The 14,099-nt window shown below is 34.4% G+C and overlaps 1 protein-coding gene across 3 annotated transcripts; it reads left to right on the forward strand.

The window, feature by feature from the left end:
• Positions 1-5,851: 5,851 nt before the first annotated feature.
• On the forward strand, positions 5,852-13,392 carry LOC147400095 (uncharacterized). Of its 3 annotated transcripts, XM_086445707.1 has the most exons (9): positions 5,852-6,246; positions 6,487-7,554; positions 8,738-8,895; positions 9,010-9,421; positions 10,859-11,083; positions 11,351-11,415; positions 11,644-11,751; positions 12,039-12,314; positions 12,421-13,392. In XM_086445707.1, the coding sequence occupies exons 8-9, from the start codon at positions 12,052-12,054 to the stop codon at positions 12,698-12,700; spliced, it is 543 nt and encodes a 180-aa protein (XP_086301833.1). In that variant the 5' UTR covers positions 5,852-6,246; positions 6,487-7,554; positions 8,738-8,895; positions 9,010-9,421; positions 10,859-11,083; positions 11,351-11,415; positions 11,644-11,751; positions 12,039-12,051; the 3' UTR covers positions 12,701-13,392. The 3 variants fall into 3 exon arrangements, 2 of the variants coding, with proteins under 2 accessions (XP_086301833.1, XP_086301832.1); XM_086445706.1 differs by lacking the exon at positions 11,644-11,751 and having other exon boundaries at positions 5,854-6,246; positions 12,421-13,390; XR_015179183.1 differs by lacking the exons at positions 5,852-6,246; positions 6,487-7,554; positions 8,738-8,895; ... (1 more) ...; positions 12,039-12,314; positions 12,421-13,392 and having other exon boundaries at positions 8,918-9,421.
• Positions 13,393-14,099: the final 707 nt, after the last annotated feature.

Here is a 14,099-nt window from a genome sequence, read left to right on the forward strand (position 1 = left end):
TCTAAATTGATAACTGACCTTATTAAAAATTGTAGTCGAATATTGCAAATCGAAAAAATAAGAGCTTGTAACTCTGAATATGTAATTTGTGATGAAGTCAATAAAAATCACGTATTTCCACCAATATACATGATATCTTCAACGTTACTTTCATATCGACAAATAATTACTCTTAAAGATATCTTCGATTTAACTGAATTATGAAATATCGAAAGAGAATTGTAAGAGTGAAAATTATGAGAGTAAAAATAATGAGAATTGTGAGAGAATATGGAGTGATATGTATATATATACACAGAGTTCAATGGTTGAAAATTTGAAAAGAATTAATAAACGACACTTTAGGTACCATATTTTCACAACGGCTACATAACAATAATGCAACAGATATAATGAGAAAACGATACTTTAAGTGTCATTTTTATTTAAAAAATTAAATATTTTGTTGCACTTTTATTTAATTGATTAAAAAAAATATAAAATCCGGTACTTAAAGTGCCATTTTTTTTTTATTGAAAAAATGGCAGTTTAAGTGTCGTTTATTATATTTTATTATTAAAAAACTGGCACTTCAACTTCCAATTTGGATTATTTTTGATAAATGTAAAAAAATTGATTTTTTTTATATAAATATTATCTTAAGTTAGTTTTTTATTTATTTATTTTATAATTCCCCCTTTTCTGACTCTACCTCTTTGACATACTCCCTCAAACTCTCCTTGACTTGGCATGTGCTAGAACCATAATTTCCTTGGGACACACAACAACACATCTAAAATTTGTATAATTGTATATCCCGAGGAAAATCTATTGTTCTAGTACATACCATGTCTAGAGAATGTCAGAGGGGGGAGTCAGAAAATCATTATTCTTTGAAAAATCGTCATAATTAAAAATAAAATTTAATTGTAAAAATCTGACTACCCCACGTGGCATACTCAATCGACTCTCCTGACATGAAAAGTTCGAGATCCGTAGATTTGTATGCCTCTGGATACAAATCTGCACTTCCCCATAAAAATATGTATCCAGCTCCCAAACTTGTCATGTGAGGAAAGTCGATTGAGTGTGCCAAATGGGGTAGTCAGATCATCATTACTCTTTTTTTTTTCTTCTCTTTTTTGTTATTGCTTCCCAGAATATAGTGTTTCCCTTGCTTTTAAGCATATTGTTGCTCCCCAAATGATAAAACAAGTGCGTCGCAGAATTTAGGAAATCAAATATTGCCAAGAACAATCCAATTCATACTAAAGATATAAAAAACATACCCCAGCCATTAATACTATCACAAGATGCAGAGAGAGAGAGAGAGAGCAAATTAAGGCCCACTCAGGAAGTTTAGACAATTTTTATTTGAGATTTTTTTCTACAAAAATATTTCGTAGTGAGAAATTTCTATACTTTGGCAGATAGGTCGAAAGTGCCAAAATAATAGAAATTGCATTTTAAGAATTCTTTGAAGGAAAACTTTTAAGAAAATATTGATAACTCAAAACACAAAGAACAAAGAACAGAGAAAAGATAGTTTTTTCATTGTCTTCAACTGTTTAAATAGATGAAAATTAAACATCAACAAACTTCCACAAAATAAGATAACAAACCACCAAAATAGGTGCCGGAGTTATTCACTTGACTGCTCAATCAAAAACCAACTACATAGTGGATGACTGATTCTTAAGACTTATTCAAAAAGCATCTTAAACTTCTAAAAGATACTAATGTCAGGCTGCCTCTTTGTGACATCTTCCAATTTAAAAAAGTCCATCAAAAGTTTATCACCCGCTTCTCTGGCTTTTGTTTTTTCGTAAACCTCTGGGATGGTAAATTTTCGATACAGTGCTGGTTTGGCTGAGGACAACAGCTCCGGTAGAGGTCCATAGTAATTTGTGTCTCCAGTTTCACTTGGACTGAAGAAAACAGACACTGAAATATTCGGATCCTGAGAACGCGTTGCCACCACCCGATGCTCTACACTCTTATATTCATCATTTGATAATATCTATAATAATTAAAAAAATGATGAATGAAAAAATATTTAAGAACTTTAATTTTATGGATCTTAAGAAGATATTTTATTTTAAAAATATAAAGGGTCTCGGCCAAATTGACTTGGCTTGGCTTGATTTCAAATAGGCTTTGACATGGCTTGTTTAATGTTGATAAGATTAAAAAGCACCTATGAATAGAATAATGCTGAAGTAACATTAAAATGTACATCGTGGGGGGACATTTCTAATGTGTATGTGTGTTAGAACATAGATGCTTTCATCGAGATCTCACTTGCATCTCGATGAAAAGAATCAATGGTTTTGACACACATTCACGTTAGAAATGTCCTCCACAATGTACATTTCAATGTTACTCCAGCATGACTCTTATCAATATTGATGGGTATCATTAAAACAGAAAAAAGTTATCTATGATCCATGAAAATATTGGATATTTCTAATTGATCTCTCATTACAGCACAACTTGCCTTATTGTAGCGAGATATACTAGTAGCGATGCAGTGTATCTTATCGAAATTTACACAGTACTCATCTCTAGTCTATAGAGAAAAGTTGGTGATGGCCACGTTTCCATAGTAAAATTTACTCATCTCTTGATATTAAAATATTAACTAAACAAGTACGCATTTATATAACCATAATAAAAATATGTAACTGATAGTCTCATAGATTATGACTGGATTTTAAAAGAAAATGGGTTCAAGTATAATAATATTGACTATTTTAGGGAACAGATAGTACACTGTTGAGCAGAGTGACTCATCAGACATCACTCAGATGTTTGTCGACTACAGTAAACTAAATGACTAGTAACAAATTAACTATTGAAGAGGTTCGTTCGACTAGGACTGGCAACGTGTCTGGTGTGGTTCAGGTGAAGCATATATCTCTATCTGTATCTGTATCCGATTCTATATTGCAAGGGTAAGTGAGCCGTATTTGAAAATTTTTCTACTCCGGCTGACTGTTCATTTTAACTACTAAAACGTGACCGTGCAAAATCACAGGTTTTAAGGGACAAAGTCGTTGCTTTTTTTACCCCCAAATTGACAATCTCACTGGTTTGTACAGCGATGATCTCCCTAAAAGTAGTGAAAGCTGTGAGATAGTAACTTGAAACCTCCAAGATTGTCACTTTAAACCTACAAAATTGTTGCTTTAAAACCTCCAACATCGTTACCATTCATGTTTTGGTAATCAAAATGAACCATGTGCCGGATTCCTAAATTCATCAAAAGTGGGTTATGTTTACGTAAATATCTCATCGGAATATCTGTATCTGATTTTTTATCCAATTGTGGTCAAGGATATCTGTATCCAATTGTTTATATGAGTTTTAAACAATTTTTCAATCCTACTCGACTCGAATTTGAAGTGGATATTTGAATCGGATATATATACCTATGGTTATGAGGAAGTTGGAAGAAGTCGAATTTTGGGTTATGTATTTCTTATTGTGAATAAGCATATTTGTTTCCAATCTTGGAAAAAAATTCAGATGAAATAATTACAAATACATTTTCTAGAATTCTTAGTTAGATTAAAAAAATATATAACCACATCCATACCCAAATAACTCGGCTCGTATAAGCAGATATTTTCTATCTAGTTTCCAGCCCTAGGTTCAAATTCAATAGACTTAGATAAGAGAAGACTAATGATAAACTTACTCAAAATTCACTGGTTGATGTGGATGTGGGTAAATCTTCTTCGGTGTGTTTCCCAAATAAAAAGTAAAGTCGTGCTGGGGGTAACACAAAGCATTTAGTGTGATTCTCACAATTCTGACGTAGATATGCATACATAACTGTAAAGGGTTTTTACTCGTATCGTGAGGAAACACATCTATGGTTATGTGCACATCCCACGTCAGACTTGTGCGAATCGCAATAAATGCTTTGTGTCATTTCAGCATTTTCCTAAAAAATATCTAAGATTCCGTACACACATCCACATCAGCGAGTGAATTTTGAGTGGCTTATTTAAGTCCGTTATTGTGACTATTGAGAGAAATATCGAATTTGCTCCTATAATAATCTTTAAAAATAAATAATTAATTACGACAACAAACCTGAAGAATGTCTCCCACGTTAACTGTGATGGCACCATGGATGGGTTGGAGCTCCACCCAATCTCCACCATGCTTCACCTGCAGCCCACTACTGTTACTCCTCAACAACAGCGTCAATACGAGTTTGTCTGAGTGACTAACGAGCCCTAGCGTCTAATCAGGCTGAGGACAATAAGGGTAGTAGTGGCACACCATTGCTCTTACATCCAAACACGAAAGCTCCTTCAATCTCCCTGAACTCACACCCAACCCTTCACACAACACCTCCATTAGGTTCTCACCTAATCTGTTCATTTCCTCTCCCCACACCTCCAACTCTTTCCTGCACACCATGGGAACGCTCTCCCATTCTAATGAATTAATTAACGACAACCTCAGACTCTCATACCAGTTGGCTGCTTTTGAGTAAAACAGATTCGCATTGCTGTAGAATGAGACTTTCTCATCCCTACCATAATGCTTCTTCTTCATCTCCATTGGTTGCTCATGGAACGAGCGGACGGCCTGGATCGTCTCCTCCATTACTTGTATGGGTATTCCATGGTTGATTACTTGGAAGAATCCCCACGTGCGGCATGCTTCTTTTACTTCATCAATGATTTGTGACCGTCGATTTGATGAATTCAACCCCGATAGATCGATGATGGGGGCTTTTAAGTTAGAAGATGCAGCTAATGGTTTAAGATCAAATATCAAGCGGGTGACGGAAAGATTCGAGGAATGGAGGTGATGCCGGAATCAACTAGACCTTTAACTCCCATCTTTGACTCGTCAAATTCCTTGCATTCCTTCATCCGATCATAATCCGTCTCTCCAACAACAGCCATTTTTCTTATTAGTTCCTCCACACGAAGTCTTAATTCAATAGATCTCTGTAAGTGTAGATGGTAGGTTTTAGACCTTTCTTTCTTTATTTAACATGGCAATTTTAGAGTCTTGACTCCTGATAATATGACTCGCCAGGTGGCATACAAAATGACTCCATGAGGTGGACAAATTTGTGAACCTTAGATCTGTACGCTTGGGGATACACTTTTTATGGGTAAGTGCAATCATGTATAAAGTCTTAGTTCAATAGATCTCTGTAAATGTAGATGGTAGTAGGTTTGAGACCTTTCTTCAAACGAAGTAATTTTTTATGTTAAAAATTTGAGTATTCAAAAGGAAAATAATCGTTTCACTTTGAGAAATGAGATGCACATCTTTCTTTATTCTTTTTTATTTATACACGAAGTCTTAGTTCAATAGATCTCTATAAGTGTAGATGTTGCTAGTTTGAGACCTTTCTTTCTTTATTACACATGGCAAACGAAGTAATTTTTCATGTTATAATTTGAGTGTTCAAAAGAAAAATAATGTTTTTTTTTTTTTTGGGCTCGGTGGGGTTAGTGGTTGACAGTAAGCATTTAGTATACGATGGGGTTTGAACCCAAGAGCTTGGGAAGAAACCTCCACATGGTCTTACGTACCTAAAGGAAAGTAATGGTTTTACTTTGAGATACGAGATGCACATCTTTATTTATTGTTAGCGTGATCTGCAAGCTCTTATTTTATTTTTTAATTCCTTTTTATTTATAAATGTTGTGCTGGCTAGGTGTGTCAATGGGCAACCATTTAACCGCAATCGAACTGGAACCGAAATAAAAACCCTTGGTCCCAGTTCCATTTTTATTGGAATTGATTATAGCCGGGTCGAAAGTGGAAATGAACCAATAGGAAGTGAAACCAATAGGTTGTCTCCAATCACTACAGGAAAAATTAGCTATAGGGATGACTTTTAGTTACGGTCATATTTTGACCGTCGTTGTAGAGTCGTCTAAAACCCAACCCACCCACTCACTCTCGTCTCAGAAGAAAACACTGTCTCTCACCTTCGACATCAACACTGATCTCTCCGTCTCACTCTCACCCTCAAAAATCGACGCTGATGTCTTCGACTCTCATCCTCAAACTCGATCTCTCTGTCATCTCTCGATCTCTCTCTCATCCTCAAACTCGACATCGACGCTGATGTCTCTGTGACACTGATCTCTCGATCTCTCTCTCATCGATGTCGCTGATCTCTCTGTGACGCTGATTTCTCGATCTCTCTCTCATCTCAAACTCGAAATCGATGCTGATCTCTCGATCTCTCTCTCATCTCAAACTCCTCGCTGATCTCTATAGGTTGAGCTCTCTCTCTCTCTCTCTCTCTCTGTGCAATCATAATTTCTATAGTGTTGATTCAAATTTTGGTTCGATTGCAAACCAAAATCCCAATTTCTATACTTTTAATTTAATTTTTGATTCAGTTTCAAACCAAAACCCTAATTTATCATTTTTATAGCTAAGATTTTAATCATAGAAAGTAGTACTTTTGATTATGGTGTAGCAATCGAACCCTAAACTCTTGATTTCATTTTCTAGGTTTTTAACATCGAGAGGGGATCAACTCAGTTGAGCTTCTGCACCGAAATACAGGTTTTTAAAGATTTTATTGATTGTACTTCAGATCTGATTTCAATCGCTTTTGGGACGAAATCAGATTTCAGGTGAGTTTATGGTTAAATTTTTTCTTTCTTTCCCGAAATGCAATGTGCAACTGCTTTTTATTATTTTTTGTTTATGATAAATCTACTTACTTGAATTTGATAGTTCATTGTCATTTCTCGAAATAGTAGATTCACCTTTCTAGCTTGTAGACCAATGTAAAGCATTATAATTCTAATATCTGTTATTTCTGATGCTTTTGATTTCAATTCTACTTAAACTTATTTATGTCTGTTTTGCTTTTTAGTGTTAGAATTTTCTAAGTTCTTGAAGTAATTTAAGAGTTGAAAATTTATTTTTCACATCTTTCGAAAAAGTTCCTGATTGTAAGGCATGTGTGTTCATAAATTTTCTTACTATTGCCATCCACATCATTCTCAGCCTTCTTTTGGAGAATTTCTTGCACCAAAGGGCTTGTCATTGATGTTATTATTAGTCTTCTTTGCATATGACCAGACTTATCTTAACTGACTCTGTTAGGTTTTATTATAATTTTTCCCTGGTTTAACCACTCATCCATCTCAACTTTTTCATATAAGTTGGTTTTTGAATTTTCAGTTCTTTGCATCACAAAAACAAATGATGGGAAATCATGAATCTTTAATTAATGCTAGCTGTTTGAAAATTGAATGCGAACTAGGTTGGGTTTTCTTGATTAAATTTACTATTTAATCTGTAAGACTGACCTTTGGATATAACTCCTCTAGATAGTCCATCTTTTTCTGGCTTTGCTTGTGGTGGTTTTCTTGATTAGATTTTCATGAATCTTGTTTCTATTTGATGCAATCTCATATGTGTTGGCAACTTCTACTATTGTCTTATAACTATTGAAGATAATTCAATATTGTACATAGTTCTTCAATTTCATTTTCTTGGTATTTTTTGGTCATGCACTTTATTTTTTGGGCAATGAGATGGACAACAACAATGTGTCTGGGTTGCAAGGTATGTTATTCGATGATGGTCAACTGTTTATTCAGTTTCAAGTTCACAACTAATTAAAATCAGAACTCATAATGTGTGTAGAAATCTGAATTTTATTGATAATTCTTGGATGATTCTTACAAAAGCTCTAGTAGCGTATTTATAGGCATTACATCAACCAAGATATATGAAAACTACCTAATATAAATATTCTAGAATATCCCAATTGATATATTCTAAATATCAATATATATTCTAGAATATCCTTCATCACAACCTTCCATTTGTGATGAGATACACTAACAATGATACAGTGTATCTCATGTATCTTAATACAGTGCATCTTATTCTCTAACATCCTCCCGCAATTGCATGGTCCTTTGAAAAAGGAATATGCAATTGATTTTGTTGAATAATTGCTTGATCTCATTAATGGATATGTTCATTGATCGTCAAAGTGCTAATCGTGCTTGCTGGTGGTCACCGTCTGTCTATGAAGTCCATCACTGTCGCATCCCGCTCTTTTTGAGTCTGTCGGAACCAGTGGCTTATTAGACCAGATCTGTCATGATCTCTCCCAGAAACATAAGAAGTAGGATTGTGCCATTTAAATTAAAGAACTCTCATTGGAGAGATTTTAGATAGGAAAAAAAAATGAGATCATGTAACATGAATGTGGAAATTGGGAGATTTGTAGAGATGTAGAAGGAGTTGTGATTTTTATTGGAAAAACAAAAAAACCTAGAATAATAGCAAAGAATAAAATAAAAGATATCTAGGTCTGGAACATAGAGAAAGATGATATTTTTATTGAAAAAAAAAAACTAATAATGTAAATAAAATGATTAAGGTTCGGCGATGGCAGTGGTGCCATCGCCAAAGAAAGGCGCACCAAGATCAATGTGCTTAGTGAAGCTTGAGCTCTGATACCATGTAGAAATCTGAATTTTATTGATAATTCTTGGATGATTCTTACAAAAGCTCTAGTAGGGTATTTATAGGCATTACATCAACCAAGATATATGAAAACTACCTAATATAAATATTCTAGAATATCCCAATTGATATATTCTAAATATCAATATATATTCTAGAATATCCTTCATCACAACCTTCCATTTGTGATGAGATACACTAACAATGATACAGTGTATCTCATGTATCTTAATACAGTGCATCTTATTCTCTAACAATGTGCTAATAGTTACTAATGGATTAATGCAAAGCAAGATACTATTGATATTGAAAAACCAAACAAACCTTCAGAAGCATCAGTCACCTCAACTAATGCAGACAACATAAAAGCTGAAAACGAACCAATTTCTTCACCCAAAGAGGAGAATTTTCATGGAAAGCGTGAAGGTCAGTAATTTATTTTGTTGAAAATTGCAATTAGTTTCTGTTTTAGATCAATTAGAAATCTAATTTCAGTTCTAGAGTAAACTTGTTTGTATGTCTCTCATTTTGTTTATCCAGCCGACGCCTTGAGATGTTCAAGCATGTGTCAGCCACGGAGGTTGATACAAGCATTAAAGAATTGTACTCACAATGGGTGAAGAACGAGGGTCGACCGATCAAGGTTGAGATGAAGAAGTGGTTCGAGGATTTTACTTTGAATGTGATCACCATGTTGATGGCTGGGAAGAAATGTTTAGGTAGTGCAGAAGCCCGAGATGGTGTACAAAGGGTTATAAGCACAATGAAGCTTGTCGTCAAGGAAATGGATAATCTTCTTGGAAGTTGGTTAGAAGAACATCAACATAAGAGATTGTCTGGTGCGAAGAAAGGCGATGATCACGATTTCATTAGTGTGATGTTATTTGTGCTATCGGAGGATGCTGAGGTCTTCGGTTATGAATGTGACACAGTTATAAACGCAAATGTATTGGTATGTTCCTACACTTCATACCAAACAAACTCATTAGAGCTAGTCACCATCATCTATATTAAAACCTCATCATAGAATTTGAAATCCATAGGAAAATGGTAGGGGTGGCAAATCTTAACATGACCTGTGAAAATGACTAAAAAATGGCACGAAGTAAGTGGGTATTGTTTCTTTTGTTTTTTGTTTTGTTTTTTTTTGTTTTTTTTTTTGCTAGGTAATGAATTCTTTTATAGATATAGAAGAATTTACAAGGAATAGGAAACCCTTAGTTTACAATCCTTAAAGAAGGAAGTCCAATGTAATCCCCTACCCAGGCACTTTTTGTCAAAGGAGGATCTCACTGTGAAGACATAAAAAACTGGGGAGAGATACAATTTGTGTACGCCTAGCTAGAGCATTGGCTACTTTAATTTATTTCCTTCTGCCCAGGTATGTTGAATCCTCCAATTAACCTTAGAAAGAGCTCTCCTCATGCGAACGAATAGAGCTTCGATTTTCCAAAGAATGGCTTTGCCCTTTAGACCTTGAAAAATGCACATGGAATCCAGTTCAATCAATACATTTTTGTCATGAAGATTAAGCCACTCCATAGCTCGGAGTAAAGCCATTATTTCTGCCATAATATTCGAGATATAGCCAAATGGCCAACAGGCAGCTCCAACCAATTCGTCGGTGGACCCTCTTAGAACACATCCACCTCTTGCAAAACCTGAACTGTCTAGAACCACCCCATTGACTTTAAGTTTTAACCAGCCAGGTGGATTAAGCCATTGAATCTGAAGAATTTTGAAAGGTCTACAATCGGACACTGACAGACCACTTCCAGCAAAGTTGCTCGCTCCCTTGAAGAATACCCTTTGGAAAACTGACCTGTTGAGTTCAGTTGGTGCATCCAACAACAGATATTCTGAATTTCCTGAGGAATAGATGGCTGACTATCATAAAAAATCGAAACCATTATACACACTATGTGAAAAAAGCCCAATGCGGAACTTATCAATGAGTCGAAGAAGAAAGCAGACCCAATAATCAGATCGGTAGATTTCTAGTGGGGGTTTCTTTGTTCCGTCTTCCATTACATGCTTACAAACTTATGACATGTATACAGCTTAGATTGTTCTCTTAATTTAACAAAAATAATTTTATTACGGTGAAAGTAAATGTTGAGATTGACACTTTCTTTTCAATCTGGAAAGACTCCATCCTTATTCACTGTATTTATCACTTAAAATGAAGTGTAAATCTTCACTACTATCTAACAAGTTTCAATAGGATCCCCTAATCATCCCTTCCCAAAAGGGTAACTTATACTTGTATCTTTGGTGTCGAAAATCTTCTTTTTTAGTGAAAAATTGTTGTTTTATACATACAATTTTTACTTATAAAATGACTCTTTATAGATTACTTTTCTGATTTCTGATTTTCCTTTTTGGCCAGGTTTGATGTGATTATAGTAAGTTTGATTCAGATAAACAGAACGTTCTGGAGTTGAACGATCACCTGTAATCATGTCAAAGAGATCGCAGAGACACCCAATACACAATGAAAAAGATCAGTCAGGTTGTGTGTGGGGTTTGATTAGTATCTTCGACTTCCGCTTGGGTCGTTCCACTCAAAAGTTGCTTTCGTATAAGAGACATGGAAGTAGCAGACATGCTGTTGGTAAGAAACTCATTCTAACATTGTTATCAAGCTAACGACACTTCATTTACATGTATTTAGATTCTTAGTGGTAATCTGTCTAGAAAATTTCAAATTTCTCTACTTACCTATATTGCAGATGTATAGAAGATTTATGTTTCTACACATATGGTGTTGCTTTCTGTTTTGTATGGGTTGTCTTTTGTTCTAAGAATAGTATACATGTTGTGGTACATGTCTTGAATCTATTTTGTTCGATATGTTGATTTGCTGATTTTTGTTCTGCAGGCGCTGGATATTTAAGGAGTATTAAGTTTTTGAACGAAACTGATGAAAAGCGGCAAGGCGACAATGTAAGTGATGGTAACCTGTTTTAGGTTCAGATTGAATGCATACTTAGAATCATATGTGCATTACAGAATGAATTATTTTTTAAGATGACCATAGATTTTATTTCTCATTCTTTTTGTTTGATTAACATTGTTTCATTGAGGACAAAAATCAGGAATATATTTCAATAAAAAATAAAAATAAAAATCTAACATTTCAGTAGTAGTTATTTCGATGTGGTTCTCTATCAGGTACACCAGCAGATAAAACTCATTACAGATATGTTACTTGAAAGAGGAGAAAACAGTTTGGTATATTCACTTGGCATATGGTTATTTGTTGGATGGTAGACCCTTCAGGTAAGCACATGTTTCAATCTCTTTTGGGTTAAATGAGAATGCATATGGTAAGAGAAATTATGTTTTTTTGGATTTAGGACTATTAATTTGGGGATTCTCTCTTTGATTTTATTGTTGAACCCACAATGAAATATATGTCTTATTTAAGCCAATTTCTTGGTTGGATTATCTTTGATTTTTTATAACAATTAAAATTTTGTCATGTTAATTTCCATTTCTTAGTTGGATTGTCTTTGATTTATAATTGTACTATTGGATTAATTGCATGCTTGATGTATTAACTGCAGGGATAGTGTGCTTATGTCGGTGATTGAAATACTAGGAGGATTTGTTAATATATATGAAGGATATAATTCCTTCCCTGAAATATTATTGCCAATTTCAACATCATTACAAGAAATGATAAATCAAGAAAACATGCCAGATGTCTTACAAGATAATATTAAAGATGTTGCTCTTCTCATAAAAAGGAAAGCTGATGAGCATCACATGCTACGTCAACCCCTTCAAATGCTGAAGCAAAAGCCAGTGCCAATCAAGCAACTAAATCCAAAATTTGAGAAGTATTTTACTATTTCTGAAACTCCTATTTTCCACTTCAGCTTATAAGCATCTTGAAATGTTTGGTTGAGTACAAGTGTGTAACTAATGAATTACCTTGTTGTGCAGCTTTGTGAAGGGTAGAGAATATGATCCGGACCGTGAACGGGTTGATAGGAAGAAGTTGAAGAAGCTCCTTAAACAGGAAGCTAAAGGGGCTGCTCGTGAACTTCGGAAAGATAATCATTTCTTATTTGAGGTGAGGGAGAAGGATAGGGCATTACTGGAAGAGGAAAGGGCTGAGAAATATGGAAAGGCAAGGGCTTTTCTTCAAGAACAAGAGCATGCTTTCAAATCGAAAACAAGATCAATCGACAAGTTACGTTTTCGAAACGAAAGTCAGGATTAATGAAGAAAGCTCATGAGACCTCAGTTATTTGCGATGATGATGTTTCTTTGATTGTCTTTTTAAGTAAAGGAAAGCTCTATGAGTACTCCACTGATTCCGGGTAACAATTTCTCAAATTCTTTCAATTTTTTCTTGTTTGTATCTCATAAGCAGTCTGTGAGACTTTCTGGACTTCATTTGAGCTAAATTTATTAATATTTGAAAGTTTCATGTATCTTCTCCATCTTTAACTCTATGTATCTCTATCTTTTTTTACTATTTTTTAGGGATTTATTGATAAATAAGTGTTTCTACATAAAAGAACAATATTTTATGTGTGTACGCGCTCGTGTTTGTGTGTTTGTGCACATGTGTGTATGTGTGCGCACTTGTGTGTGTGTGAGTTGGAGTGTATGTGTATGTGTGCGCCCGTGTGTGTATGTTTGCATGTGTGTGTATGTGTGAGTTGGAGTGTATGTGTGTGTGCGCGTGAGTTGGATTCCGATGATCATCTTATAATGTGTGTGAGTTGGATTTTATGAGAATTTATATTAGTCTGCAATAGTAACCCAATGAGCTCTAGTAGAGAGGGCATTTGGGTCTTTTCATATTGATAATTGGGGTCGAGGTCATCTATTTCAAAATATAGGGGTATCTCCAAAATTCAGCAATACATGAGGGGACTGGTATAAAATTAATTTTTTTTTTTCAAAAGCTTCTATAGCGACGGCCAAGCCAAAACCGTAGCTGAAGGATAAATTTTTTTTTAAAAAAAGACTACCCTATAGCGACGGTCAATAGTGACTGTCTCTATAAGTCCTATATAACGACGTTTCTGTCAAATGTTGGCCGTCGATATAACATTTAGCGATGGGACTATTAGCGACCACTACCGACGGCCTCCTTGGCTGTTGCTAGGTGCTTTTGCGACGGTATTTTGTACCTATCGCGACGGTCACGACCGTCGCTATATCCCTATTTTACTGTAGTGAATGGGTATCTAGAACCGATTTATTTTATCAGTTCTTTTCATATTATAGATGATTTAAGGAATTCTTTTATATTAAAATTAATGCATGTTATGTAAAATTCTTCAATTCTTTATTTAAATTATTGATTGAAACTTAAAAATAACTATATCTTTTAAGTTTTTTTTATTTTAACTAAGATAGATTTTTAATTTTGAAAAAAAATATTTAATTTGTATTTTTAATACAACAAGTTATAACTAAGTTAATAATTTTGGAGTTAATATGTTGATTTTTTGAAAAGAAAAAAGTTTTATAATGATTTGAAATATTTTTTTCACATTCAATTCTTGAGAACCTGAACAAACGGATACCCATGTTTATTGGTGGTTTTGGTTCCATTTATTTTGGAACCGGACCCAAAACCAAAATAAATATAGTGGTTATGATTC

Source organism: Akebia trifoliata, chromosome 6 (assembly GCF_017979445.1).
Source record: "Akebia trifoliata isolate Shusen 1 chromosome 6, ASM1797944v1, whole genome shotgun sequence".
Classification (NCBI taxonomy): domain Eukaryota; kingdom Viridiplantae; phylum Streptophyta; class Magnoliopsida; order Ranunculales; family Lardizabalaceae; genus Akebia; species Akebia trifoliata.

Excerpts from the sequence above, each read along its gene's own strand:
- LOC147400095 (XM_086445706.1), top strand. The coding sequence starts at position 11,393 with ATGAAAAGCGGCAAGGCGACAAT. Across the intron at positions 11,416-12,038 it reads AAAAGCGGCAAGGCGACAAT|GGATAGTGTGCTTATGTCGG; the intron begins GTAAGTGATGGT and ends TATTAACTGCAG. Across the intron at positions 12,315-12,420 it reads CTAAATCCAAAATTTGAGAA|CTTTGTGAAGGGTAGAGAAT; the intron begins GTATTTTACTAT and ends CTTGTTGTGCAG.